Source organism: Trichomycterus rosablanca, chromosome 1 (assembly GCF_030014385.1).
Source record: "Trichomycterus rosablanca isolate fTriRos1 chromosome 1, fTriRos1.hap1, whole genome shotgun sequence".
In the NCBI taxonomy this organism is placed as follows: domain Eukaryota; kingdom Metazoa; phylum Chordata; class Actinopteri; order Siluriformes; family Trichomycteridae; genus Trichomycterus; species Trichomycterus rosablanca.
In genome coordinates, this window is record NC_085988.1 from 33,622,238 (window position 1) to 33,648,889 (window position 26,652).

The window sequence follows — 26,652 nt, forward strand, 5'->3', positions numbered from 1 at the left end:
TAAGGTCAGACAGTTCAATTTTTGCTTAATCTGACCACAGAATACGCCCTCAGAAGGCTAGTTTTTTGTCCTGGTTCAAACTTTAGTCTGGCTTTTTATGCCAGTCTTGAATTAGGGGCTTCTCTCTTGCATGGAAGCCATTTAGGTGATGTAGCACACTCTTAACGGTGGATCTCACTTTGGTAATTGATGCCTCCATCTCAGTTCTGTGTTGCGGTCTTTGGGTGCCTCTGAACCTTTCAAACCAAAATATCCTGGGACTTGCAAAATATTTTACAGTTGATACATTTGGATGTTTGGGAAATGCTCTTAAGAAGGAATCAGATTTTTGCATGTTTACATTTTTTATGAGGTCTTGGTTGGGTTGCTTGAATGTTTCTATTGTATCACAAGTAAACAGTGCAGTGTCTATAAAGACAGGCCCCTAAATAAAGTCCCAGGTGCAATGATTCAATCCTAATTTGGAAGTTTGTCAAGCAGTAGATCCCTACTAAATCCCTAAGAATGTTTAAAGATACAGTTTTTTTCACTTGTTAACAATGGGTGTAACAGACACATGCAATAATTAAAAGGGTTGTTCACACACCTGTGGTCATGTAGTGTAGCTTTTACTAATTTGAGTTTGTTTACATTTTTGTCACTAATTTCAGTCCTTTTAAGTTTACTGTTGGGCGTGGGAGTAATTCAGAAAACTGTTGTCACTGTTGTCACAATCTAACACTGTATCAAAAAATGTCATCTGAAACTCTGTTAAACAAAGAGAAAGCCTGTCATTAACTCTATACAGAAATGTCACAGAGTTCTCTGACCCTGAGCTCTTTTCAGATGGACCAAATGACAATGGAAATTTAGGCAACAATGAATGTGCTCAATTCCCAAACCATCAAAAGGTTATATTAATAGGAAATCTGATGGAACATAAAGCTAAACTGTTCCAACTTTTTTAAATATATTGCAAGCATCAAATTGTAAATGTGTTTATATTTGAGGAACAGCTTTTTCCCCAGAGCTGTCTCCATATTGAACTCTGTCCCCCGTTTAACCCCCCCCCCCCCCACCCCCATCTCTCCTCCTAGCAAGGTTGCACTACAAACATTATCATTTTTATCCTTTTTCCGCTTTGTATTTCACTGGTACATACCTCATTTGTACATAAATCTCATATATACTGTATACATCTGTTTATCATGTTTTTATGTACTCATTCCTTGATCGTGTCCATAGCACCTTAATCACCTTAACCTGCATATGCAACCTTAATATTAATCTGCATCTTAATATGTATATTGTTTTCAGCTACATATCTTGTTTATAGTATAGTTTATAGATCCTGTTTATACCACTACTATTTACCCACTGTAAATAATGTATATCATAAATACTGTTTATTCTGCACCTTCTGCTTATTGCACTTCTGGTTAGATGCTAAACTGCTTTTCGTTGCATTGTACTTGTACATGTGTAATGACAATAAAGTTTAATCTAATCTAATCTAATCTAATATTTACTAAATACAATTATGCTGATCAGTGAAAACATTGGAAATCTTAATACATTTGTCACTTAAATATTGAAGAAAATTAACAAAAAAATTCTTCTTTTTATTGCATTTTACAAAATGACCTAACCAGGGTGTTTCATTCACATTACATTTACATCATTTAGCAGACGCTTTTATCCATAGCGACTTCAATCTAAGCAATTGAGGGTTAAGGGCCTTGCTCAAGGGCCCAACAGTGGTATGGTGGCAGAGGCTGGGCTTCTGATTACTAGTCCAGTACCTTATCCACTAGGCTACAGCTGTCCAGGCTGTTTTGCCCATTGAGTCAGACCTACCATGACCCTGACCAGAATTAAGTGGTGGTAAAAACAGACAATGAATGGATTAATAAATGATAAACTACAGCTGGTGCCTTCTCTGTGCCCATTTAAATAAGGCTAATTTGAACCAGTTACAAAGTACATGCAAGGTGTTTGCAAAGGTTAGAACACAAAAATTCACTTTGTGCTAAAAGGAAATTGGTCAGATGTGATGGTACAAGAATAAAATAAAATCAATCAGTTTTAGAAATATTTTTAGCCTTTTAGAAGTGTAAATATACTTTTTAAATGTACCTGCACTGTTGCACAAACGTCCTATTAGTGATGGGTTGTTCGTGAACAATCCGATTCTATTGAACAGCCCTTTAAAATGAACGAAAGGAACCGAGTCACGCCTCTTGTTTTTGTGTTTCTAATGTTTTTTTATGCTTGAAATGTAAACCCAGTTTGGCTACAAATTATACAACAGATGATTTATTGCAATTATTTTAAACTATTTTTGTAATTAAAATATACTTGTTGTCAATTTGTATACTTTTGACAACAATCTTTTTTTCTCATGTGTTGTTTGAATTAGACCTACATTTAAGGCAAGGTAGCAAAAGTTGCATGATTGTTCGTCATTGATATTAATATCGGGGCTGTCTTATAGTTACCCAGTAGCGCCTCTCGCTGCCTGAAAAAAAGAACGAAGAGCCATTTTTTTGAACGGCTCTGTAAAAGGAACGGGGCCAAAAGATCCGGTGTTCTGTCGATTTGTCCTACCCTATCGAAACTTCCTACCGTAGCGCAGATTTATAGATCTATCTGTCGATTTGTCCTACCCTATCGAAACTTCCTACCGTAGCGCAGATTTATAGATCTATCTGTCGATTTGTCCTACCCTATCGAAATGTATTCCTGTAGTAAATATTTAAGTTTTATCGATCTATTCTTATTAAAATTATGTCTATCATATTATAAATTATAGGTATCTTATTATAACTAGTGGTAGCACATCTCGATAGGTCTATATCTTAATATAAACTATAGGTAGCACATCTCGATAGGTATGTATCTTATTATAAACTATAGGTAGCACATCTCGATAGGTATGTATCTTATTATAAACAATAGGTAGGACATCTCGATAGGTATGTATCTTATTATAAACAATAGGTAGGACATCTCGATAGCTCTATATCTTATTATAAACAATAGGTAGGACATCTCGATAGGTATGTATCTTATTATAAACTATAGGTAGCACATCTCGATAGGTCTATATCTTATTATAAACTATAGGTAGCACATCTCGATAGGTATGTATCTTATTATAAACTATAGGTAGGACATCTCGATAGGTATGTATCTTATTATAAACTATAGGTAGCACATCTCGATAGGTATGTATCTTATTATAAACAATAGGTAGGACATCTCGATAGCTCTATATCTTATTATAAACAATAGGTAGGACATCTCGATAGCTCTATATCTTATTATAAACAATAGGTAGGACATCTCGATAGGTATGTATCTTATTATAAACAATAGGTAGGACATCTCGATAGGTATGTATATTATTATAAACAATAGGTAGGACATCTCGATAGGTATGTATATTATTATAAACAATAGACAGCGCATCTCGATAGATCTATGTCTTATTATAAATAGTGTTAGCACATCTCGATGGGCTTATATTTTATTACAAATGATAGGTAGCACACTTGATTTATTGACCTGTCTCTCAGACATTTATCTTAATTTTTAATTTATTTATTAGGATTTTAACATCATGGTTACATTCATGACAGGGCAGGTAGTTACTCATTACACAAGATTTATTAGTTCACACATTTAATATCAAACACAGTCAGAGACAGTTTTGTATCTTCAATTTACCTCACTTGCATGTCTTTGGACTGTGGGAGAAAACTAGAGCACCCGGAAAAAACCCCCCACATACACATGGGGAGAACATGCAAACTCCTCACAGAAAGAATCCACCTGTAAATGGAGCCCAGGACCTTCTTGCTGTGAATCAACAAAGCTACCCACTGAGCCACTATACAGCCCATACATCTCAAATAATTGTGTAATTTTTAAACTAGTTTATTAACAACAACACATCCTGAGTCTCTGGTGGATGTGTCTACATTTTTTACATATGTATTTTGGGTGTGATTTGTTATATTCTGCACATTAAAATGTACCCATCTACTGTCACACTGCACCTGAGTAAAACAGGTAACAATGCTGTACAAATCAGTAAATAATGTTCACAATAACTTTTTAATAATAAAGGTAAAATTAGATAAAATATATCTGTATATCTGTATAATATAGCTGCTCTAAATATCTATCATTTCAATCATGCTCTTGTCAGCTCTGTCTTGCAGCATGGAGCAACTTATGCAGTAATCCTCTGCATTGTCTTAAATCACCACTCAGCCCTGCTGTCATGAAGTTCACTTGGCTTTATAATTCCTATTAATTAATGGAGACAGTGGCAAAATCTGGTTTAGCAAAATTCTAACTAGTTTAAAATGTTCAATAACAATATTACCTCCAGCTATTTATACATGCATATGAACTTGAGTTCATCCTGAAAAACTTATCATGTATAAGCACTCTGTAGTTCTAAAATTACTGACTGTAGTTCATCTGTTTCTCTACATACTTTTTAACCTGCTTTCACCCTGTTCTTCAGTGGTCAGACCCCCCACAGGACCACTACAGAGCAGGTATTATTTGGGTGGTGGATCATTCTCAGCACTGCAGTGACACTGACATGGTGTTAGTGTGTGTTGTGCTGGTATGAATGGATCAGACACAGCAGTGCTGAGTTTTTAAACACCTCACTGCTGGACTGAGATTGGTCCACCAACCAAAAATATCCAGCCTACAGCACCCTGTGGGCAGTGTCCTGTGACCACTGATGAAGGTCTAGAAGATGACCGACTCAAACAGCAGCAATAGATGAGCGATCGTCTCTGACTTTACATCTACAAGGTGGACCAACTAGGTAGGAGTGTCTAATAGAGTGGACAGTGAGTGGACACTGTATTTTAAAACTCCAGCAGCACTGCTGTTTCTGATCCACTCATACCATCACAACACACAATAACACACCACCACCATGGCAGTGTCACTGCAGTGCTGAGAATGATCCACCACCTAAATAATACCTGCTCTGTGGGGGTTCTGACCATTGACGAACAGCATGAAGGGAGCTAACAAAGCATGCAGAGAAACAGATGGACTACAGTCAGTAATTGTAGAACTACAAGCGAGTTCTTTTGGCTATGTAGTGTGTATATGTAGTGTTGGCTATGTAGTGAGTATTATATGTATATACAGTATATGTATGTATATACAGTATGTATATATATATATATATATATATATATGTGTATGTGTGTATGATGTATGTACATTTTGATTTTGTAGTAAATAATATTCTAACCCGAAGAACATCTTAATCTCAAATAATTAGAACTAAACTGACAGGGGAGCAGCAAAAAATAGTTGTACATATACAAATAACTGAGTACATAAAAAACGTAATAAATGCTCAACATATTCATTCAGTAATTCACTTTAAACTCAACTTTAACTTCAAACAACCGTTACTGTACATATTGAACTGCTAATAAAGCACAAAACTGAAAAATAACCTAATACATTTTGTGTTGTCATAATGTTAAGGTCGCAGATGGTTATTTAAAAATGATTGGCTTTTCTAGATGTATGAAAAACGCATCTAAAATTACCAAAGGCATGTATAAACGTGGTTAAATACAACGTTAACACAGCATTATTAAGATACACAGTTATTTAACTGTAATCAATCAAGTACAGCTCATTTAAGCACTTTGAATATTTTTATATAGCTTTTTTTTTTAAAGTCACATAATAACATCATTACATACACTTAAACTTTAAACTTTTTAAAGAATTAAAACGAAACCATACGTTACTAACCGCTAGAACAAATAAATTAGGCAAAGGTAGCACAGAATTATAGGCGTTCCCCGCAACGAGTCAAAACCGATGTGCGCATGCTCAGTAGGACAAATCGATGGGTAGGATAAATCGACAGAACACCGGCTCCCTTCAAAGAGCCATAATTCTCATCACTACGTCCTGTGATTAACAAGGCGAAAGTAAACGAGGGTCACGTGACACGCAGTTCCGAGCACGCCACTGTTTATTATTTTCTAGTGGCTGTTCTAGCGCGGAATTTTCACCTACCTGTGTTTTCTCTTATGACCTAAAGAACACACGTAGCCTCCAGTTATCGTTACACGTTTACATAGATTTATTTTCAGCACACTGGATTTAAAAACAAGGCAAATTTGCTGCTGTCCTTTATAAAATAACGCTTGAATGGGACAGGTGGAAATGCAAACGCTTCTCTTCGTGTGGGTAACATGGAACCACTTTACTCTCATCAGCGGAGGTGAGATCTGGAACCAGTCTTGGTTTGTTGTTTAAGTGTTTCAGAAGTTTAGCTGCAAATAGAGGGGTGTGTGTGTGTGTGTGTGTGTGTGTGTGTGTGTGCTTTATCAAAAGTGAAAACAAACCAACAATATTAGGAACTTGTGCACTGTAGCTGTTGTAAATTTAGGTAATGTACTTGGCCTACGTTACAGTTAAACAAGCAGGACTTAATGTTACGAGTTACATATGACTTCATAACAAACATGTGGATGTGAAAATGTCATGTCAAACATGTCAATTTGTCAGTCAGTTTTTTTCTGTTACACTTACTAAACTTCTAAAGTTACTCTACCATTGTATTACTGACTGTAAATCTTAGATATACTTAATGATGGACTAAGTACATTATTTATAATAGCTACAACCAACCATTTACAAGCAGATCAGTAAAACTATTAATAATAATCTAATAATAACATTCTTCACATAATTTTCTTCTTTTATTTTATATGGCATGGTAAACTGAACCAGCTTTACAATGACTCAATTTAATTTGTAAAAGAACTACTAACCCTGTGACTGCACCAGAAAGGTTAGTAAGATGCAATGCCCCAATTACTTATTCCTAAAAAAGCATATCAACTTTATAACTTTATAATGTTATATTATAACTATTATGATATTACATTTAAGGAAAATGTTTCCAGCCACATTTATTACATTTATTATCTGCAGTTTGTATTGTATTGTTTGCACTTGTGTTCTGTGTTGCACCCTGGTTCTAGAGAAACATAGTTTCATTTTAATATGTACTTGTTTATAGCTAAAATGACAATAAAGCCTCTTAAATCTTAACTCTTTTAAATATAAAATATAGCCAACAAGACCTATGTTGTTACTTGTCTAAGCATAAACTAATGTTGTATCAGACGGAAAAGGCTCCAGTCCTGACTTGAACTTTGTACCTGTTGATTGTGCTGTTAACACTATACGAGGTGGTTAATCAGTGATGGAGTTCAGACTGCTCTCCTTACCATTAATCCTAAATGTGCTGTGTAATTACAGCATTCACATATAAACACAGCAGGCCAGATATATTAAGTTATAGCAACATATAACAAGTTTCCAGTATAGGTTACCACAGGTTAGTGTGTTTACACTAGACCACACAGCTGACATTAGATGTCTTTGTTTTACAGTAGGCTAATGTTTATTTATCCCCAAATTCCCCAAATAGCCAACTGAATGTTCCTGAAGAACTAGAATGATAAGTCAAACCTGTTACAACCTTTACACATTATGATTAGCACACATTAAACAGTGATATGGTGACTGAGTCAACTGACAGGTTTAGACCAGGCATAGTCTTTAAGTTTACAATTGACATGCTCATAGTAGTTGTGTGCATATTTACACTATTTAATTCTTCTACATTGTCTTCCTGGCTTACAGTGAATTTGAGTAGATGCAAATACACAGAGGTGCAGTTGTGACTGTGTTGGTGTTCAGAAGTCTTTTCATTGCTTTTTTCCTGGTGTATTTTCAGTTTTGTTTTTTTTGGCAATTCATGTATTAATCTTATGACACAGTGTTGTCTCAAACCTTCAGGGTCCTTGTTCCAAAACACACACACTGACTGTAAGTTTTGGCATGCTCTCCTTGTTTCCATCTGGGTTTCCTTTAGGCTTTTTTCCCACATCCCAAAACTTGCCAGTAGGTGATGCCTAGTTTGCAGTGAGTAAGTGTGAGATTGTGTGAGGGTGTATTCCCAAATTGTGTTCATTGTTCCTGGAGCATGTTTTTGATCCACAGCAAGCCTGACCAATATGAAGCAGTTAACAAAGATAATGAAATAAGGCCGCTCAGGTGGTGCAGTGGTAAAGTATGCTAGCGCACCAAAGTTGGGGTTTCGAATACATCGTATCAAATCTCAGCTCTGCCTTCCGACTGGGTTGGGCGGTTGCATGAACAACGATTGGCTGTTGTTCAGGATTAGGGGTAAAAAGTCGGATCATAGGTCCTCATAACTGGTGCAACTGTGGCCCCTGCTGGCTGACTGATTGCGCCTGCACAGGGCTGAGGAATAATGCTGATGGGGGTGTGACCCTCCATACACAGTGCCCGTCGGTGTATGAACTCGACTCTTGCAGGTGAAAAATGCAGTCTGTACCCGGAGGGGGTGTATGTCAGTTGAGAGGCGTCCTCAGTCAGCGGTGAAGGGTCGAATCAGAATAGAGGATGCAATCAGGGTAAATGGACATGACTAGATTAGGGGAGAAAATTGAAAAAAAAAAGTGGGAAAAAAAAGATAATGAAATAAATATATTATTTTTGTTAGAAATGTCGAAAAAATCCAATACTAAGTAAGAGCATTAGGACTGATACTGGCCTTAAAATTTGCAATGATGTATTTTTTACATATTTGTGATTTTTACTCACATGCCACACAGCATTTATATAAACATTGGAACCGAAGTCTTTTAAAGCATGCCTCTATCACCCTTCTTTATGTTTATATAACTTGGTTACACTGTGACATCAAAATTTTATCTAAATAAGGATTAATTCGCATCAATATTTGTATCTATTTGGTTTCAAAAACAGACATCCTTAGTAGGATCCACCAACAGGCTTTTCCCCTAGCATTTGTCCCAAGATTGTAGATTGTGCAAATATAATGTCCAGAGAAATAAAACCCATAACACAAATAACCACGCAGCACAGCAGTCTAATGCACTAGCACACCACTGTGGAGTGTTCCAACTCGTAAGTCTAAATCCCAACAGAGCCACCAACCCGGCCGTGTTTGAGAGATGGAAGGTCAGACAGGGTCCCTTCCTGCTGCTGCTGCGATATGCAATCTCCAGGACTGGTCCAGGCACCTGCGTGAGTGGCTGGGAATGGGTTGGTGTGCGTTACATTGAGCTTAGTATGGCAGTCCGTACACAATACAGCTCTGTGTGTGAACGTACCACTGACAGGTGATAAGAATCTGCCGCTGATTGGACACGTGCTGAAGGGGGTGTGTTGTGATCCGGCTCTCTTTGATCAGATCGGGGGTTGTGCAGGTGATCTGTCTTTATGAGACATCATTAGATACCATGGTCTTTCAACACAGTTCAGTTCAGACTTGTGAGAAACATTGAATAATATAGTTGCTAAACATTTTTTAAATATTCAATATTTACAAATTACAAGTAGTTTAAAGTAATTTAATACACCCAGTTATTACAGAGCAAACACACAACTTTGCACACATATAGGTGTGCCTGTGCTTACCCTGACTGGAGCCCTCATTCAAAAACACAGCCAGAAAACCTTTCAGACATTAGTAAAGCACTCTGGGCAAATGTTAGCAGTGTAAACACTCACTAATGTTGTCGTTACACAGATCTGGTTTGCACCTGCTGGTCGGCACAGTTAGTACAGTACTGTTTGGACATGAAGTAGACAAGTCAAGACAAAATGTAACCAAAGATGAGTGTTGTACAGCCTGGGAATTAATATGAAAACAAAGAAAGAAAAATCATAAAATCATAGAGGAAAAAGCAAAACAAGACACACTTTAAAACAGTCCAGCAATTAAATATATGCATTTGCAATCGGAAATATGTAACACCCCTTACACTGAAGGACATGATACTAACGTGTATAGAAAAAATTTGATGTATCATGCAACTAATAAAGACTTCATCTAAGACAAAATCTAGCTCTGCAGAACATTTTTGTGTTATAAATTCTCATTTCCTTTTTGGGGTTGATTTTTTTATTGCTACTGTATATACTTAGACATATTGACTTTTTGCACACTTTGTGGATTTGGTTTTTGATTTGATTTTGAATGGATACAGTTGCCATTTTTACACCTCAGGTTTCTACACTTAATCCTCATAATGACAATGTAAAAAACAAAATCGGACAGCCTTCATTTAGGCTTTATTCAGTACTTTCTCTATTTGATGGCAATTATAGCTGTTTGTCCCATTCAAAATTGCAGGACCTCTGTCAGATTGAATGGCAAGTGTCTGTGAACTGCCATTTTTAGGTCTCACCACAGATGTTTAATGGGGTTTAAGTCTGAGCCTTGGCTGGGTCACTCAAGGACATTCAGAGACACACCCTGCTTAGTTTACATGAGTTTACTTTGTAGACAATGTAGAATAATTACAAAGTGTAAATACACATGTAAATATGCACACAACTACGATGGGCATGTTAATTGCAAAATTAAAGACTATGTCTGGTCTTAACCTGTCAGTTGACTTTTTAAGCTCTGTCACCAGGTCACTGTGTTTGTTTGTTTGTTTATTAGGATTTTAACGTCATGTTTTACACTTTTGGTTACATTCATGACAGGAATGGTAGTTTATCTTCACACAAGGTTCATCAGTTCACACAAGGTTACATCAGACACAGTCATGGACAATTTTAGTTTCTCCAATTCACCTCACTTGCATGTCTTTGGACTGTGGGAGGAAACCGGAGCTCCCGTAGTAAACCCATGCAGACACGGGGAGAACATGCAAACTCCACACAGAAAGGACCCAGACCGCCCCACCTGGGGATCGAACCCAGGACCTTCTTGCTGTGTGGCGACAGTGCCCAGATCACTGTGTAATATGTGCCAATCATAATGTGTAAAGGTTGTAACAGGTCTGATCTATCATTCTTGTTGTTCAGGAACATTCAGTTGGCTTATATAAAGTGTTCAATTTTCATTGCATCAAGGCCTAATTTACAAAGTGCTACATACAGGTGTTGGTCCAACAGATTCCTTTTTTTTTACCTCCCTGGCCAAGGGCCTTTTTGCATAGATGCTCAGTTTGGCTAAACAACCAACTTTAGGAATATTTAAGCTTGTGCAAAGCTTCTTCCATTTCAAAATTACTGAGGCCACTGTGGACTAGAAAACACTCCTAAGTCTATGCATTGCCACAATTTGATCACAGCTGATGCACATGAACACTTACTTGAGTTTTACTAGTATTCTTGTCAGTGCTGCTAGCACGAGACAAGGATACATAGCTCCTCCAGGACGGCACATCCATACATGCCATTAGAGCCATATACACTACTGAGTCACATTATGAGTTGCTTAAATTGGGTCAGCCTGTGATTTAAGTTTTTTATTGTGATTTTCAGTGTGATTTTAAATCTAGATCTCACTGGGTCTGTTGTTTGGTCATTTTGTTCTCAACAAATTACACAATTTATGTTACTAAAGATTTTTAACTTGAATCATTTATCGAGATCCAGTGTGTGATTTAAGTGTTCTACTTTTTGAGCAGTATATTTCCCACTCGTATAAGTACACATTTAAGCAATCTGTATTCATTTTTGGCACTCATCGTCTAGAGGGCATTCCTTCATATGTGAAATTAAATAAAAGCTTGCACTGCTTGTGTCTGCCAGAAAACATTCACTTGTGAGAAATTGTGTAGTTTATAATAATGCTCAGCAATGTACTGTATATATATTTTACTTTAATACGTATTAACTGCTTATTTATTACTGCTTTACTGGCAGAGTGGCTGTGTAGTGGCACCCCTCAGTCTGAGTTCCGTGGGACTGTCAAGGATGTTTGGGGAAGCCTAGGCTCCAGTGTTCAGCTAAACTGCACTGTTCTGCTAAGCTCTAATAACAGTGACTGTGATACCCATCCGCAGTGGAGCAAAAATGGAGAACCCCTCTTCAACTTTACACAGAACACCTCCCAGTGGTAAGTGCCACAGTGAACAACTGTCGCAAAAATACAGTTAATGAAGCACTGTTAGTGTTTATGTAATGTATTTTTTTCAGGTTAACAAGTGAAGGTGGGGTGATTGCAAACAGCATTCTGACTGTGAGGCTAAAGGAAGATGTGGATTTTGGTCTATACACTTGTGAAATATGGAATAGTACAACCACCTTCAGGCTTCAGAGCACTTGTAAGACCGACTTTAAATCACAGCTAAAATGGGTATTGAAATGTAACTTTTTAAATAGTGTATAGCACTTCTAAACAAATGTGTGATTACAAATGTGTATTTTAACATTTGATATTAAAAAATTGCTGATAATTATAGGTCAAGGCAATTTGAGTATACAGTGTAGTAAGAACAACGTGTATAACAGTAGAGATTTGGCTAACCGTGTATAATAAATTAACAAATGGTTTGGTTGCCAGCTATCAGGCATTACTATTTAGTAGTATGCTGTTGGGGTTTAAAGGAAACACTAGATAGAGTTAGCATTGTAAAGGTGGATTCACACTCTAGAAATCGTAAACATAATAATATAATCTTTTTATATCACATTTTTAAACACGTGTAGCGTCATCTTTTCCTAACGTAGAATGCAGCATTAGTAGTTGAATTGTCTAAAACCTACATTAGTTTACATTAGCTAATGTTAACTATTAGCTTTTATTAGCTCAATGAAACTCAATGAAAAATGAGAAAAGCCAAATTGAAAATTGATTGCATTGCCCCTGGATGCAGTGATGAATTTTATAGAGTAAAAAAAAAAGAAAAAGGAAAACAGGCAATATTATGCGCTTGCTAACTTACTAACAAGCCAACTGGCTTCCAAACTTCACAAATATGAATGTCAGCTTAACTAGGTGACAGTGAAAGCAGATGAATTAACTCTGGCATTTCCAACACTACGCTGTGCCCTTTTGCATGCTAAGTAGCAATCGCTAGCTAAGGTTACAATACCTGCTGCTGATGGCCTGTTCCAGCATCTTTCAAAACGTTCCTAGAAGAGCATTCGCTAAGTGTGGGTTAAGGTTATGCAGGGAAGATCCCCAGGCAAGTGGTCCACATTAGCCTCTTGAAAGCAGATCAACTTGCTTGCAATTACCACACTTGCACCAGTTGGTGTTGCCCACCCTGTTCACACCTCAGGGAACTTATGGCTGCTTCTCTGCACAATCTTGCTTTCGTACAGTTACACTCCTCCTCACTGGCTTGAATGCATAAGGCATTGGGTTTGCTTGAATCTCCTTAAAACACTATGTCTCCAACATCATGACATAGTCACCGACATAACAGGCAGCATGGCGACAAGCCTAATGTAGTGAGCATGTCCCCTTTACAGCATGTTTGTCACTTTTGAATAGAGATTTAGACATGTTCGGTACTATAAAACATACTGCTCTGTGTGATACCAATACATTTGCCACATACTTAGATTTTCACAAATTCAAAATAACCTAATCTTTTTAGCACTTAGTTAGTGTGCTATTAAAGGGACATTCCTTGGGGCATAGATCATGGCAAGTTAAATAAGGGTATTAAACTCTATACAGTATGTTACCAGGATATTAATTAGTCCACATTATTTTATGAAATGGTTTACAATGACAGCTTTAAAAAATCTGTCAATTAAAATTTACAACTATTTACAATGTGCATGCAATGTAAAAAATTTTTTTTTTTCTTTTACCCAGTTTCCCCCAATCACATAGGAGCAATGGTGGCATCAATAGTCTTGTTTGTTGTTTTTGTTCTGACTGCTGTAGTCTACACTAAGTGTCACCTCAACTTCAAGCTCTGGTATAAAAATTCATATGGAGATTATGAAATGAATGGTAAGACTGTATTGATTTGTTCTCATACATTTGTAAAATTTGTGGTTTAGAATTCGAAAAAGTGCATTTGTGTAGCGTTTCTGTCTTACACATTTTGGAATCGATCTCACTGTTGTATATCACACTACTTAATTCTTATGCATTGGCATTGGTAATACTTTAACCTAGGTCAAGTATTATAAAAATGGAACACAAGATTTAGCACTGATTTTAAAAACAGATGAAGCAGTGATATTTAGTTTACTGCTTTAATTGTATTTGGTTTGTTTCTGTAATAATATATGATGCTGAAATCTAAAATATCCGGGGTATTCCATCCATTTACTGGATTACCCACTAGGGTGCATTTAAAAACATCTTTGCTTTGTCACTTAATATTTGTTAGCTAGCCATGTCTTAGTTCCACCAAGTGGGCCATACATTTAAAATCTACCAAATGATGAGCTACCCAAATCAGAAGGGCGGCACGGTGGCTAAGTGGGTAGCACTGTCGCCTCACAGCAAGAAGGTCCTGGGTTTGGTCCCCAGGTGGGGCGGTCTGGGTTCTTTCTGTGTGGAGTTGGCATGTTCTCCCCATGTCCGTGTGGGTTTACTCCCACAGTCCAAAGACATGCAAGTGAGGTGAATTGGAGACACTAAATTGCCCATGACTGTGTTCAATATAACCTTGTGAACTGATGAACCTTGTGTAATGAGTAACTACCGTTCCTGTCATGAATGTAACCAAGTGTAGAACATAATGTTAAAATCCTAATAAACAAACAACAAAACAAACCCAAATCAGAAATTAATCATTTAACATACCAGACATTCCAGTAAATGTATGTGCAAAATTGAGTATGTAAAAAGTAAACATTTAATACTTAATTCTTATTTATTGCCTTTAAACTTGAGCAAGGTACATCTGTTTAATAAACTGGGGTGGTGTCCTATCACAAAGTGCCATATTTAAACATTTTGCCACCTAGCTGCCAGGCACTGTAATTAAATAAAAATATTAAGAGGTGTGGCATGGAACAGTGACACTTGTAGGGTGTGCATTTGAGTCGAGTGATTTATATTTACCTAAGCATGTTAATGATCACAAGTCTTTTCATAAACTTGAATGTATTTGCTCTTAGATGGCAAAATGTTTGATGCTTTTATTTCATACATGAATGATGAGAATGACCGGAAGTTTGTGAATTTTATTCTGAAACCTCACCTGGAGAATAAGCTTGGGCACAAGTTATTTCTTAACGACACAAACATCCTTCCTGGGGCAGGTACAGCAATCATGTTTCAATACATGTTATAACAAAAAACATTGGTTCTTATGACTGACTAGATCATTCAGAATCAGTGATTTAAAGTTACACAATGTTTATTATTTTTGCAACTATACAGTGCCTTGCAAAAGTATTCAGCCCCCTTGAACTTTTCAACCTTTTGCCACATTTCAGGCTTCAAACATAACGATATGAAATTGTAATTTTTTGTGAAGAATCAACAACAAGTGGGACACAATCGTGAAGCGGAACGAAATTTATTGGATATTTTAAACTTTTTTTAGAAATAAAAAACTGAAAAGTGGGGCGTGCAATATTATTCAGCCCCCTTGCGTTAATACTTTGTAGCGCCACCTTTTGCTGCGATTACAGCTGCAAGTCGCTTGGGGTATGTCTCTATCAGTTTTGCACATCGAGAGACAGAAATTTTTGCCCATTCTTCCTTGCAAAACAGCTCGAGCTCAGTGAGGTTGGATGGAGAGCGTTTGTGAACAGCAGTTTTCAGCTCTTTCCACAGATTCTCGATGGGATTCAGGTCTGGACTTTGACTTGGCCATTCTAACACCTGGATACGTTTATTTGTGAACCATTCCATTGTAGATTTTGCTTTATGTTTTGGATCATTGTCTTGTTGGAAGATAAATCTCCGTTCCAGTCTCAGGTCTTTTGCAGACTGCAACAGGTTTTCTTCCAGAATGGTCCTGTATTTGGCTCCATCCATCTTCCCATCAATTTTAACCATCTTCCCTGTCCCTGCTGAAGAAAAGCAGGCCCAAACCATGATGCTGCCACCACCATGTTTGACAGTGGGGATGGTGTGTTCAGGGTGATGAGCTGTGTTGCTTTTACGCCAAACATAACGTTTTGCATTGTGGCCAAAAAGTTTGATTTTGGTTTCATCTGACCAGAGCACCTTCTTCCACATGTTTGGTGTGTCTCCCAGGTGACTTTTTATAGATATCTTTGAGAAATGGCTTTCTTCTTGCCACTCTTCCATAAAGGCCAGATTTGTGCAGTGTACGACTGATTGTGTCCTATGGACAGAGTCTCCCACCTCAGCTGTAGATCTCTGCAGTTCATTCAGAGTGATCATGGGCCTCTTGGCTGCATCCCTGATCAGTCTTCTCCTTGTTTGAGCTGAAAGTTTAGAGGGACGGCCGGGTCTTGGTAGATTTGCAGTGGTCTGATACTCCTTCCATTTCAATATGATTGCTTGCACAGTGCTCCTTGAGATGTTTAAAGCTTGGGAAATCTTTTTGTATCCAAATCCGGCTTTAAACTTCTCCACAACAGTATCTCGGACCTGCCTGGTGTGTTCCTTGGTCTTCATGATGCTCTCTGCGCTTTAAACAGAACTCTGAGACTGTCACAGAGCAGGTGCATTTATACGGAGACTTGATTACACACAGGTGGATTCTATTTATCACCATCAGTCATTTAGGTCAACTTTGGATCATTCAGAGATCCTCACTGAACTTCTGGAGTGAGTTTGCTGCACTGAAAGTAAAGGGGCTGAATAATATTGCACACCCCACTTTTCAGTTTTTTATTTCTAAAAAAAGTTTAAAATATCCAATACATTTCGTTCTACTTCACGATTGTGTCCCACTTGTTGTTGATTCTTCACACAAAATTACAATTTCATATCGTTATGTTTGAAGCCTGAAATGTGGCAAAAGGTTGAAAAGTTCAAGGGGCTGAATACTTTTGCAAGGCACTGTATATGAAAAATATATGATGATATATGATCAACCATAACATTAAAACCACCTCCTTGTTTCTACACTCACTGTACATTTTATCAGCTCCACTTGCCATATAGGTGCACTTTGTAGTTCTACAATTACTGACTGTAATCCATCTATTACTCTTCATACTTTTTTTTAGCCTGCTTTCACCCTGTTCTTCAATGGTCAGGACCCCCATAGGACCACCACAGAGCAGGTATTATTTACTTGTACATTTTCAGCATTTAGCAGATGCCTTTGTCCAAAGCGACTTACATTACAGTTGCAGTATACAGTCTGAGCAACTGTGGGTTAAGAGCCTTGCTCAAGGGCCCAACAGCAGCAAACTGGCAGTGGTGGGGCTTGAACCAGCGACCTTCTGATTACTAGTCCTGTACCTTAACCACTAGGCTACGGCTTGCCCCTTGATATTATTTAGGTGGTGGATGATTCTCAGCACTGCAGTGACAATGACATGGTGGTGGTGTGTTAGTGTGTGTTGTGCTGGTACAGACACAGCAGTGCTGCTGGAGTTTTTAAATACCGTGTCTACTCACTGTCCACTCTATTAGACACTCCTACCTTGTTGGTTCACCTTGTAGATGTAAAGTCAGAGACGATCGCTCATCTATTGCTGCTGTTTGAGTTGGTCATCTTCTAGACTTTCATCAGTGGTCAAAGGACGCTGCCCACAGGGCGCTGTTGCCCACAGGGCGCATGTCAGTGTCACTGCAGTGCTGAGAATGATTCACCACCCAAATAATATCTGCTCTGTAGTGGTCCTGACCATTGAAGAACAGCATGAAAGGGGGCTAACAAAGCATGCAGAGAAACAGATGGACTACAGTCAGTAATTGTAGAACTACAAAGTGCTTCTATATGGTAAGTAGAGCTGATAAAATGGACAGTGAGTGTAGAAACAAGAAGGTGGTTTTAATGTTAGGGCTGACTGGTGTATATACCAACAAATAAAGCATAATAGTTCTTATAAAGATGTTTGATAGTTTTTAATAATATGAAGGCTTATTCTTATACTTTGCTACACAGCCTTGCTCTTAATGCTTTTGTGTTTGCGTTGTGTTTTCAGAGCCGTCTGCAGAGTTGCTCATGAACATAAGTCGCTGTCGGCGGCTCATTGTCGTGTTGTCTCAGGCCTATATAGAGCAGGAGTGGTGCACCACCAACTTCAGGTAAAAGTGCAGGCCTGCTGACGAAACATGAATTCATGGTACAGAACCTTTTCTCACTGGCCATTTTGTTAGCCTGAAATCTCAACAGAGATTGTCTTATACAGTTCACATATATGATCTAATTTGCCCCAATCTACCTTCAGATAATGTGATCATGTGATCAGTTGCTTTAACCTGTTCCACGTTCTTGGATGAGGTCTAAATGTGACCAGGTTTTCTCTGTGGCCGGCCCAAAGTGGAATAGCTAACCAATTTTTATTAAGATGTCCCCCACAACTGATAAATTCAACTTAAAGCCCTCTTTTGAGTTTTAGCATGTTTTTTACTCATCGTTTTTGTCTGTTTTATTTACACTGATATATTTAATGTGCCATATATCTTTTATTACTATTTTCGTCATTGATTTGTTTTATCATTGTCTTGATATTATTGTACAGTTTCTTGGATGACACTCGAAGACGCTTTATAAATAAACATGACTTGACTCAACTTATGTACAGGGTGCCTCAGAAAGTACACATTTTATTCCAAATGTTTCTGCTTTACTTTTAGACGGGGCTTATTCCACCTTCTTGAACTGTCACAGAAGCCCATCTTCATCCTGTTCCAGTCTCAGCAAAAGCATGTAAATGTGGACATTATCAGCCAACTCCGACTGCATCAAACACGCATTACCACTCTAATATGGGGGGCACATTCCATGGTGAGTCTTACCATATTACTACAGAACAATACTGTGGCTGAAACCCATGGAAACAAAACACAGAAAAATAATAATTACTAAGTAAACAAAACAATAATGCTACAGAAACCAACAAAACCAAATAAAAGCTGCATCCCAAAATGGGACACAACAGAAGAAAACAATGGCAGGCTATTGCATCAAGAGAGGAGTAACAGAGGAATGCATAGGGCAGCTACAAAACCAGAAAGATGCTATCGTTAGCAAGTGAGATCCTGATAACCAGAGCTGGACTATGCCAGATGGAAAGAGGTAGTCAGGTAGTGAGACACAATGACCAGTCATGTCACACCAGGTGATGTGGCCTTATATGTTGCCATCACACCTGTCACAGTGACCAAACGTGTGGAGCAAGCACTTCTTGCAAGACAGGGATGAGTTTTTGGAAAAGCTAGCTAGAGTAGCTAAAAAAACTGCTATCATTTACTAAGTTCTTCAAAACCAGAGCAGAAGAATGCCATCAAGGGAGCTAGTAAAAGCAGACCGTTAGGGAGTCAGGTCCAACCATCCACAAGGCATGACAACAAACAGATATAGTATGTAAAATGTCCAAGTGTGATAGTGGTAGTGTTTATTACAGTTTGTGTCCTATGTTGACATGCAGGATTGTATCAGTGTGCTAAAAGCACTTTTTTTCCTCAAGACTCCATCATCTGGATTTTGGAAAGAGCTGACCTTGGTTATGCCACATAAGGTGGTGTTTCACAGTAAGTCAGCAGGAGACCCTCAGACACTCCTACAGAGTGATAAGGACCCTATGCTCACCCTACAGCCTGACTACCTTGACTGCAGACAAGATCCAGATCCTGAGGGAGACCTGGGTAGGTACTGGGCATGAAACATTGTTTTCTAACACGTTGCTGGTATTTTAGGGCATCCTAGTGCATGATAAATATGATATCCTTGCTTAAAAAAGAATCACAAGCCAGCGTTTGAGTGCTGAATCAAGTTGCTACATACTGCTGTACTGCTGGTTTACCAATGTGCAGTGAATTCATGAAGTATTTATATACCATGACATTTTGCACACTTTATTGATGTGGATTTGGATATAATTGCCATTTTCTTCTTCAATTTACAGTTAATTACTCATAATGAAGTGAAAACATTACAAGTTTTTATTTTATTATTATTATTATTATTTTGCACACCTGGATTTGGGCAGTTTATCCCTTTTATCATGGCAGATCATCCTAAACCCTATCGGACTGAATGGCAGTCATTTGTAAATTGCCATCTTTAGGTTTCTTCACAGATGTTCAATAAGGTATATGTCAGGGCTTTGGTTGGGCCCCTCAGGTACATTCAGAGTTTTGCCTAAGAGCCACTCCAGTGTTGTTATAGCTGTATGCATCTGATCATTGTTGTGTTAAAAGGTAAACTGTGTCTGAGATTTTCTTTAAGGGTGTACGTGTATTTGGCTGCATTCAGCTGTCCCTTAATTTTAAGAGTCTGTCTGTCCCTGCCACTAAAAAGAACAGCCATAGCATGATGCTGCCTCCACCAAGTTTCACCATAGGGATGGTATTAGCCAGGGTATGTATGGCCTGCTCAAAGAGCTTAATTTACATCTTATCAGACCAGAGAATCTTTTTTTTTGTTTTGTCCTTTACAAGCCAAGTAGCAAACTCCAAGCAGGCTCAAATTTCAAATGCCTTTAACTCAACAGTAGCTTTCATCTTGCCACTCTACCATCAAAGCCTGATTTATATAGTGCTGCAGAGATGATTGTTTATCCAAGCCTTTCTCAACCGGGGTGCCGCGGCACCCTGGGGAGCCGTCTGGCTTCGTCAGGGGTGCCGTCAAAAATATTCTGATAGTGATGAGTCGATCGCGAACGATCCGATTCTGTTGAACGGCTCTTTAAAATGAACAAAAGGAACCGAGTCGCGCCTCTGGTAGGCGTTCTATATATTTTTATTTCTGCGCAGTTCGGCTGTAATCCACCCATTCCGCTTCCATCAGCAGAGGGAATTAATCAGTCATAATCAGAGCTGTTTATTATCAAAATTCAAATTCGAAAACGGAGAGTGGAGAGCGAGCGACACACGCACGCACGCACACACACACAAACTGATTGTTTTACTACCTCATTACTGTAAATATTATAGTTTTTATTGTTATTATTTTGCACTGTTTTTATTCTATTTTATATTTTTGCACATGTAACTGTTTTGTATATACAGTATTTGTTCTTTCTTATCGTTATTTTTAATATTTCTCTCTTAACTTGCTTTGGCAATACGAATGTCCTTATTTGTCATGCCAATAAATCTTCTTTTGAGTTTGAGTTTGAATGAGAGAGAGAGAGAGAGAGACACACACACACTCAACTCAAACTCAAAAGAAGATTTATTGACATGACAAATAAGGACATTCGTATTGCCAAAGCAAGTTAGAGAGAAATATTAAAAATAACGATAAGAAAGATCAAATATATACAAAACAGTTACATGTGCAAAAATATAAAATAGAATAAAATATTAATAAAAACAGTGCAAAATAATAACAACAGGGAGCGACTGAGGGCTCTGGACCAGGAGCTCCGCGTCTGCCTCTCATCCATCCCTGCCAGAATAGGGCAATTGTGTGCATCATCCCAGGCTCAGGTTTCCCATTAAATGTCACGTTTACCCCTCCCTCCCTAAATGACACCTTATGGTGTGTGTGTGCGTGTGTGTTAGCAGTCCGAGGGATGCAGAGTGTACGTTTTTTAATACATTTTAGACTGGGGTGACTTGAGATTTTGCATACTTTTAAAGGGTGCCGTGACTGAAAAAAGGTTGAGAAACACTGGTTTATCCAACAGGTTTTCTGCACAAGACCTTTGGAACTCTTTTAGAGTAATCTGTGGTAAAACTCTTTTTGACCGAATGCCCAATTTGGCTAGAGGGCAACTCTAAGACTCTTTACTTTTGTAAGAATAAAATATTTCAGTTTGAATTCGTTTTTGAAAAGTCTAAATCTATGTTTTCTTTTTGTCATTATGATTGGTGGGCAAAATGGTCATTATATTAATTAAAAAGCAAACCCACAACACAATTAAGACTACAAAAATTCAAGTGGTTGGAAAACTTTCTGAATCCACTATGAGTATATTTTAAATGTTCAGTGCATAATCATGTCTGTGTTTTTTTTTTATGCTAGTAGATATCTCATACAAAATCATTTCTGTCACTTTTTGCAGGTTCACAGATGCCTATCTATAAAGTGATGTCGTCCAGGCACCCAGTTCTTCCTGCTGTTACAGATCCAGTAATTGAAACCAAAGCTCCAGATATTGATGTGTCTGACCTAGGCTCCCGAAACTATGCTGCTCGAACTGATTTTTATTGTCTGGTCACTGAATATGATTTATAATCATCAGGAACTAAATAAGAACACATTGAAAACTCATTTTTATTTCACTCCATCAGGTGCAAGGAAGAACAGGGGCTATGTAATTATAAACCCCATATTTGGCAAGGCAGAAGGACATGATTCTTTAACCGAGCCACGCTACTGATGACCACAAGTTGAGCCCGTTACATTTTTTAAAACTTTCAGACCTTTATTTAAATGACAAAAAGGCAAAAAAAAAAAAAGATTTACATGACTAAATTAACAAAACTTAGATTCCTGTTTTTATTGCGTTTTACAAAATGTAAAAAAAAAATTGAAAATGGGATTTTAACATTTTATTTGTATTTTTCATTTGTATTTGAAAGAATAGATTGGGGAAACAAAATTAGGTTAATGGAATAATTCATATACAGGTCCTTCTCAAAAAATTAGCATATTGTGATAAAGTTCATTATTTTCCATAATGTAATGATAAAAATTAAACTTTCATATATTTTAGATCTCAAAAAATTAGCATATCATGAAAAGGTTCTCTAAACGAGCTATTAACCTAATCATCTGAATCAACGAATTAACTCTAAACACCTGCAAAAGATTCCTGAGGCTTTTAAAAACTCCCAGCCTGGTTCATTACTCAAAACTGCAATCATGGGTAAGACTGCCGACCTGACTGCTGTCCAGAAGGCCATCATTGACACCCTCAAGCAAGAGGGTAAGACACAGAAAGAAATTTCTGAACGAATAGGCTGTTCCCAGAGTGCTGTATCAAGGCACCTCAGTGGGAAGTCTGTGGGAAGGAAAAAGTGTGGCAGAAAACGCTGCACAACGAGAAGAGGTGACCGGACCCTGAGGAAGATTGTGGAGAAGGGCCGATTCCAGACCTTGGGGGACCTGCGGAAGCAGTGGACTGAGTCTGGAGTAGAAACATCCAGAGCCACCGTGCACAGGCGTGTGCAGGAAATGGGCTACAGGTGCCGCATTCCCCAGGTCAAGCCACTTTTGAACCAGAAACAGCAACAGAAGCGCCTGACCTGGGCTACAGAGAAGCAGCACTGGACTGTTGCTCAGTGGTCCAAAGTACTGTTTTCGGATGAAAGCAAATTTTGCATGTCATTCGGAAATCAAGGTGCCAGAGTCTGGAGGAAGACTGGGGAGAAGGAAATGCCAAAATGCCTGAAGTCCAGTGTCAAGTACCCACAGTCAGTGATGGTCTGGGGTGCCATGTCAGCTGCTGGTGTTGGTCCACTGTGTTTTATCAAGGGCAGGGTCAATGCAGCTAGCTATCAGGAGATTTTGGAGCACTTCATGCTTCCATCTGCTAAAAAGCTTTATGGAGATGAAGATTTTATTTTTCAGCACGACCTGGCACCTGCTCACAGTGCCAAAACCACTGGTGAATGGTTTACTGACCATGGTATTACTGTGCTCAATTGGCCTGCCAACTCTCCTGACCTGAACCCCATAGAGAATCTGTGGGATATTGTGAAGAGAAAGTTGAGAGACACAAGACCCAACACTCTGGATGAGCTTAAGGCCGCTATCGAAGCATCCTGGGCCTCCATAACACCTCAGCAGTGCCACAGGCTGATTGCCTCCATGCCACGCCGCATTGAAGCAGTCATTTCTGCAAAAGGATTCCCGACCAAGTATTGAGTGCATAACTGAACATAATTATTTGAAGGTTGACTTTTTTTGTATTAAAAACACTTTTCTTTTATTGGTCGGATGAAATATGCTAATTTTTTGAGATAGGAATTTTGGGTTTTCATGAGCTGTATGCCAAAATCATCAGTATTAAAACAATAAAAGACCTGAAATATTTCAGTTGGTGTGCAATGAATCTAAAATATATGAAAGTTTAATTTTTATCATTACATTATGGAAAATAATGAACTTTATCACAATATGCTAATTTTTTTAGAAGGACCTGTACATATCCTGTAATCTGACTTTTTTACCATTTAAATAGTGTGTGTGTGTGTAAAATATTATGTATTTTAAATTATTTTGCATTATGAAAAGAATGACAGTTACCAGCAGTAATGTACCTGCTTGGAAACTTTATGCTGAAGGCTATACCTTTGGACTCTTTTGTACCTTTTGTTACTGTTCTGTCAGTAAGCTGTCCATAAATAAACATTTTACTGTTATTAACTGTATATCTTTATTTGTAACATTTACTTATTATACTGTAAATATACATATTACATACTGTATATATACAGTATATGCTAATACCAGTCTACATGTAAAAGATAAAGGAAGCCTCTTAATCATGAGGTCTGCTGAGCGCCATTAAGATAAGGACTGTCTAATCTATTTTTAATTTACATGTCTGCTGTGTATGTCTGTTACTTGACCTTGATTTGCAGGTTTCTTCAAAATTTTACTTCTCTCTTTTAATTTCCATGAAAGCCTCTAAGTAGCCTCTTGTAACTTTTCACCTTAAGATTACACTACTCATAAATGATCAGATCCTTGCTGTTGAAACAGAGCACAGTCAGATGCATAATTTATATTGTAGCAAAGTACACACCTCCTTTTCGAAAACAGAGGGACATTGTGAAAAATGCAGTAAAAAACAAATCTGTGATTTATTAATTTAACTGACAAAGGAAGAAAGAAAGGATTTCCAATGTTTTCACTGATACACTTTGTTGTATTTTGTAAGTATAAACTCATTTAGAATGTGATGCCTGCAACACGTTTTGAAAAGTTTGAAAAGCACAGAGGCAAGTTAAAACTTAAAAGCAATTTCAACTTACAGTGTTCCAGGCAGGTGTTCCAGGCAGTATTCCTGTAATTGGTAATATGTAAGAGAATCGTGATTGTGTATAAAAGGAGTATCTATCAAAGGATCAGTCTTTACAGGTAATGATGAGAGGTGTCTCACAACCCTAGAATATTGGAAGTTCAAAAAGAACATTTCTCAGTTCAAGATTGTCTTTCACCATCTAATGTTCATAATATTGTGAAAAGATTCCAGAAATATTAAGAGATCATTGTCTGTGCTGGGCAAAGCCAGAAACAACTGTTGTATGTGTGTGACTTTGCTACTGTGTGCATCATGCTACTATGATAAATATAGCCACATGTACATGGGAGTACTTTAAAAACATTATCACTTAACATAGTTTGCTGTTGCATCAAAAAATATAACCTATAGATGCATCAAGAAATATAAGATAAAACCATATATCAATTTTATAGGCATGATGCAGAGTTCACTGGGCCCAAGCTCTTCTCAGATGGTTCGAAAGACATTGGAAACGTTTGCTGTGGTCAGTTGAGTTCAGCTTGTTTTCATGAAAAATGAACATTTTGTTTTCTGTGCCAAAGAAGAAAAGGACCATCCATCTGTGAAAGTAGCAATGACCAACATTTGTCATGGTATGGAGGTACCCATGGCATGTGTGACTTGCATATGTGTGAATGTACAATTGACACAGAGGCATATATTGGGATTTTTGAGGCATGTGCTGCCATCAAGTTCATGATTTGTTTAGCTAGACAATGCCAGGCCTCATTCTGTATGCATTACAACAGAATGGCTTTGCAGATACAGAATATTTGTGCTTGACTGGCCTGTCTGCAGTCTAGGTCTGTCTTTTATTGAAAATGTATGGTGCAGTATGAACGGCGTGCTCTCCTTGGATGCAAATCTGGAGTCTGTCAGCGGTGGAAGACAAATTGGATGCGCTAAATCGGGAGGAAAAATGGGGAGAAAAATGCATTAAAAAAAAAAGTTTTAGATTTTTTAAAATAAATAAATATACAAATAAAGTAAGTCCAGCACAAAGCTGGAGGCGGGTGCCACTTTAAACTCCAGCCCAATATTCTCTTTCCTTCCTTTATACTTTCATAATCCTTCTTTATCTACTATAGTTGAAGGTGTGGTCTGAACTTGTAAACCAGAATGAAATTTGCCACAGATTTGAATGTTGCAAAGTACAGGCCACACCTTCAAATGCAGTGAATGATTAAAAGAGCATAAGGGAAGGGAACTCTGACAATGTTGGGCTGGAGGTCAGGGTGGTTCCCTCTGTGCTGGGCAGCCAAAACCTCAAAAGCTCCAGTTGAATTAGTATTGCCTGTTTGCAGATACCTTTCTGAGGTGAGGCCCCAGGAAGGCAATGAAAAGAGTGGGCAGAATATTTTGCTGTGGGTGTTTATCCAGCTGGGTAAATGGAGATGAGATGCCTGAGGTTTTGCTTTTTTTGGGCTTTGTGGGCTGTGGTGATGGGTCCTGGCTGTGGATGGGTGGATTTTTTAAAACCCAGGTTGCTGTGTTTATTTTGAGCCAGGTTGATTAATTTATTTCTTGGATGACTTGGCAAATATCTATGTCTAAACCCTAAAAAGAACAAGTCGGGAGCAATCGTTGCATGGAATGACTTCCTTAGTTGCATTAGAAGAAACCTTGAAAGAAATCAGACTTAAATAGGAAACCCATTCTCTTTTGTCCGATGCTGGGTAGTGGGTGACATTGGGGTGGTACGGCTGTAGAGCTGAGAGACTTAAGGGTATGAAGAATATGGATATGTACCTAGATAGATAGATA

General features: G+C 37.9%; 1 protein-coding gene across 1 annotated transcript; it reads left to right on the top strand.

The window, feature by feature from the left end:
* Positions 1 to 6,195: 6,195 nt before the first annotated feature.
* sigirr (single immunoglobulin and toll-interleukin 1 receptor (TIR) domain) lies at positions 6,196 to 22,266 on the top strand. The gene is made up of 9 exons (XM_062999352.1): positions 6,196 to 6,268; positions 11,776 to 11,968; positions 12,049 to 12,176; positions 13,682 to 13,822; positions 14,944 to 15,087; positions 17,905 to 18,007; positions 18,560 to 18,710; positions 19,393 to 19,570; positions 21,937 to 22,266. Exons 1-9 carry the CDS (start codon positions 6,196 to 6,198, stop codon positions 22,107 to 22,109), a joined length of 1,284 nt encoding a protein of 427 aa, XP_062855422.1. The 3' UTR covers positions 22,110 to 22,266.
* Positions 22,267 to 26,652: the final 4,386 nt, after the last annotated feature.

Bases quoted from the DNA above. Each gene is read 5' to 3' on its own strand.
- sigirr (XM_062999352.1), top strand. From the start codon at position 6,196: ATGGGACAGGTGGAAATGCAAACGCTTCTCTTCGTGTGGGTAACATGG. The intron at 13,823-14,943 runs GTAAGACTGTAT...ATTTGCTCTTAG, and splicing joins TGGAGATTATGAAATGAATG to ATGGCAAAATGTTTGATGCT. The intron at 18,711-19,392 runs GTGAGTCTTACC...TTTTTCCTCAAG, and splicing joins TATGGGGGGCACATTCCATG to ACTCCATCATCTGGATTTTG.